General features: G+C 67.6%; 1 protein-coding gene across 1 annotated transcript; it reads right to left on the reverse strand.

Annotated features, from left to right (window-relative positions):
* CD248 (CD248 molecule) lies at positions 1–3,647 on the reverse strand. Its single transcript, XM_084824813.1, has one exon. It carries the CDS (start codon positions 3,603–3,605, stop codon positions 1,647–1,649), a length of 1,959 nt encoding a protein of 652 aa, XP_084680939.1. The 5' UTR covers positions 3,606–3,647; the 3' UTR covers positions 1–1,646.
* Positions 3,648–4,133: the final 486 nt, after the last annotated feature.

Raw genomic sequence — 4,133 nt, forward strand, 5'->3', positions numbered from 1 at the left:
CAAGCCAGGTGGAGGCACCAGTCCCTTTTATTGAACACATGAAAAAAACACACAAACAGAAAGCGTGCGCACACACAAACGCACACGCAAGGGGCGAACAATTTCCCCACAAAGGAAAAGTACACCAGCAGTCACGAATCGACGCTGCCCCTCCCAGGAATGCGGGTCCTGTGCGCCTCCCCCTCTTTGCAGCAGCAGAGATTCCCCGGCCTGGCCCGAAGAGAAAAATTTGCCCCCCACAATTGGACCCCAAGTCTTGCACCCACTCTGGCTGCTGTCTTTCCCCGACGGATGTCTCCTAGGGCATCTGCTCCTTTCGTGGAGGGGGCAAGGAGGGCATCGCCAGGGGGGAACAGCACGGGGCAGGCCCCATTCCAGCCGGGGCCTTTCATTCCTTGTCCCGCTCGGGCCCAGCCAAAAAGATGGGTGGAAGGTTTTGTCCTGGTCCATAATGGGGAGGAGAAGAGCTGTCCCAGATGTGTTGCCCCAAGAGCGCCCCTCCCTCCAGCACTGACCAGCTGGACCGGGGCGGGGAGTGCCGAGGTGGTTTCGGTGGGCCAGGCCTTCCAGTGGTCCCCCTTTGCCAGCGGTTCGGTTTGTGCAGAGGTGGTACTGCTCTTGGCTGCAAGGGATTCTGTCCACCCCAGGGGCATTTTGGGGTGGGGGTGTCTCAGCAACCCTGGCAGAGGTCCCCAGCTGTGGTGTTTGCAGAGCTCTGAGTCCCACACCAATGAGGGCTCTCAGGAGCCACACTGTTGGGAAGGGGCGCTGCTCAGTGGGGAAAACACCTGCATTGGAGGCAGTAGGTTCCGGGTTCAAATCCCAGAATGTCTAGACAGAGCTGGGAAAGAACCCCTGTCTGGAACCTTGGAGCGCTGCTGCCCGCTAGTGTAAACATGCTGGCGCTAGATAGATGGAACAAGGGTCTGGCAACTTCCTGTGTTCCGATTTCAATTGGGCCCGTCTTTGGAACAATGAGGACATGGAATCTTACTTTCTTTTTAAAGGAGCAGAGGGGCCACATCTCAGTGGCAGCGTGCCTACTTTGCATGCAACCAGTTCTAGGCTCAACCCCTAGCGTCTCCAGGTAGGGCAGGGAAACACCCCAATCTGAAACCTTGGAGAGCGGCTGCCAGTCAGTGCAGGCAAGAGTGAGCTAGCAGAAATAAAGATCTGATGCAGGAGAAAAACCTCGTCCCCTGCTCAGGGTGTGCCCACCCTGGTAAACCCCAGCCATGCTTTGGGGCCTGTCACATGCCTCCCAGCTGGCTGGAGAAGGAAGATCTCTGCCTTAGCACCGTGGAGGGTCTCTCTGTCCCAGCAGCGTTTCCGGATTTCTTCCTGGTTGCGGCCTGGATTGCCTGTATCCCACCCGGGGGCAGAGAAGAGAGGTTCCTCTCGCCAAAAACCAAGCGAGGATCTCTGCGTCCCAGCTGGGTCTCTGCATCCGACCCGGCAGAGCTCAGAGCGTCCCAGAGACCCCGAGTGGGCGGTGATATGGTGGGGACGCTCTCCCCACCGGGGGGAAGAAGTTCTTTGCGATCCGTGCTTTCCTGCCAGCCGCGAGCAGCTGCATTTCTTCGGCCCCAACCAGGCCTGGGTGGAGCGTGCTGTCAGGGGCACTGTGCCCGCGGCCGGCGCACGGCTCAGACGCTGGTTCGGCAAGTGGCCGGCTGGCAGGGCCGGGAGGTCGGCGGGGGGGCTCCTTTGCCCGCCGAGTTAATCACCCAGCGGTAACACTGGGTGACGCTCCGGGTCTTGGCCTGAGCCCCGCAGCGGGTGCAATAGACAATGCCCAGCGCCAACATGATCACCACAAAGACGCAGATGGGCACCAGCAGTGCCACCAGCAGCCAGCGGTCGTCTCTCTGCTGCCGCCCTGGCTCCTCCCCGGAGGCCGGGCTGGGGGTGGCCAAAGTGGGGAGCAGGGCCCTGACTCCCCCAACCACCGCTCTCTGCTCCCCGCCCGAGGAACCCGTTGGGTGCGGCCGGCGGGCAACAGTGGGACCAAGAGAGATCCGGGGCGATCCAGGGTCTGTCTCACCCACAGGGCGACTTCGGGAGTTTGGGGGTCCCGTGGCGAGTTGTGGGGCGCCCCCGGTGGCTGCGGTCGAGTGAAAACCGGCAGAAGTGGGACCCAAGGGAGTGGAGTACGTATCGAGGGGGGCTGGGCTACGGTGGAGGGCTTCAGCACTGGGTGTCACATGGCCATCTCCACGGGTGTCGCTCGGGGGAGGCGAGGAGGGGGAAGCCCAGGAGACAGTTCGCGCAGAGGAGACACGGCCCCAGGCAGGGGAGTCACCATCCGAGGTGACCGAAATGTGGGCCCAGGGCTCCGTCAGCCACGCAGGCTCCGCCACGAAGGCAGAGGTGGCCAACTGGGGCAGCTGGGCACCGGGGCTGCAGCTGATGCCGTCGGGCTCCAGCTCGTAGCCCACGTTACAGTAGCACTCGAAGCCGCCCTCGTAGTTGACACACATCTGCTGGCACACGCCGGGGAACTGGCACTCGTCCGTGTCCACGCACTGGCCGGGGTCGTCCTCGGAGGGGCTGAAGCCCAGGTGGCAGCGGCACACGAAGGAGCCCTCGGTGTTCTCGCACTGGTGCTCGCAGGGCGCCTCGGCCACGCACTCGTCCAGGTCGTCGCACTGGTGGTCGTCCTCGCTCAGCTCGTAGCCCGTGGGGCATTGGCACTGGTAGCCGCCGCCGCCGCCTCCCTCGTCCTCCAGCGGGACGCACTCGAACTGGCAGGGCCGGTCGCGGCAGGCGTGGTCGGCCGTACAGGAGTGGCCGTCGGGCATCAGGAAGTAGCCGGTGTGGCACTCGCAGGAGTAGCCGGAGCCCTCGTCCAGGCACAGCTGCTGGCAGCCCCCGTTGTCGCCCTCGCACCAGCTGTGCTGGTACGCCTCCTCCCTGCAGAGCGGGCCCTCTTTGGACCAGGCCGGGGCGCCGTCGTCCTTCTGCAGGCACAGCACGGACACGGCCGGGCCGGCCGCGCCGCACGCCACGGCCGCCACCGTGCCGAAGGGGGCGAACTCCAGGCCGCCCCCGGCCGGGCCGAAGGGCGTGGTGTAGGTCACGGCGCCGCCGCGCCCCTCCTCCAAGCCGGGGCACATGCCCCGGGAGGCGAACCAGCACAGGTAGCCGTCCACCGGCACGGTGCACGAGCCGTCGAGCCACTGCAGGTCGCGGCCGTCGAGCGCCACGCAGCGCGGCGCGGCGCAGCTGCCCGCGCCGCCGCCGCCCGCGCGCGCCCAGTTGGTGTACTCCGTCTCCTGGTCGCCCGTGGTCCACGTGAAGCCCCGCAGCGGGCGCCCCGGGGAACACTGGCGCGGCTGCCGGTGCAGCCCGATCCAGAGGAGGCGCGGCGCGGGCGCGGCGGGGCCGCGCAGCAGCTGCGCCACGCGGGCCGCCTCCTCGGCGCGCCTGAGCGTGGCCAGGTCGCCCCCCAGCCCGCGGCAGCCGTGCCAGGCCTCCAGGAAGCTGCGGCGCTGCGCGTAGACGGCGAGGCAGCCGTCGGGGCCGCAGGCGGCCTGCGCGTCCTGCGCGCCGCCCGGCGGGGGCCAAGCCAGCAGCAGCAGCAGCAGCAGCCGCCGCCGGAGCATGGTGGCTGCGCGTCGCCCGCCGTCCTCCCCGCTCGCGGCCGGCGCTCTGACGGCCGGGCCCCCGCTCCCTTCCCCTTCACCCTTCCCGGCCGGGGTGGGACGGGGCGGGCGGAGGAGGAGCCCCCGAGCACGCCTCTTTCCCTTCGCCCGGGCCCAGCCCCAGCCCCCGCCGCCGGAGCGCCGGCTGGCGGCCCCCGCGCCGGCGGATCCGCGCCGGCTGGCGGCCGGGAGCGGCCGGGACTCTGCAGGAGCGACCCAAGGTGCTGGTCCTGTTCGAGGGGCAGGGCTCCGCGCTTCGGAGGGCTCCCGAGCAGTTCTGGCTGAAACCCGGAGCGGACCCGCCGCCCCGCTGGCTTCGGAGCCGCCAGCCTCCACTGGCGGGATGGGCGGGGAGCGAGTCGAGGAGGAGCCCGAGCGGGAGGGAGGCAGAGAGCAGAAGGAGGAAAGGGGGGGAGCCCAGGAGCAGGCACAGGAGACCCCATCCCCAAATCCTGCCCAGTCCTGTTCTGGAGCTGCAGAGAGAGCCCT

This window comes from Heloderma suspectum, chromosome 17, assembly GCF_057233095.1.
Source record: "Heloderma suspectum isolate Gila_16-S chromosome 17, 16-S_ref, whole genome shotgun sequence".
Lineage (NCBI taxonomy): Eukaryota > Metazoa > Chordata > Lepidosauria > Squamata > Helodermatidae > Heloderma > Heloderma suspectum.

Coding starts and splice junctions, on each gene's coding strand:
- CD248 (XM_084824813.1), bottom strand. CDS start 3,605: ATGCTCCGGCGGCGGCTGCTGCTGCTGCTGCTGCTGGCTTGGCCCCCG.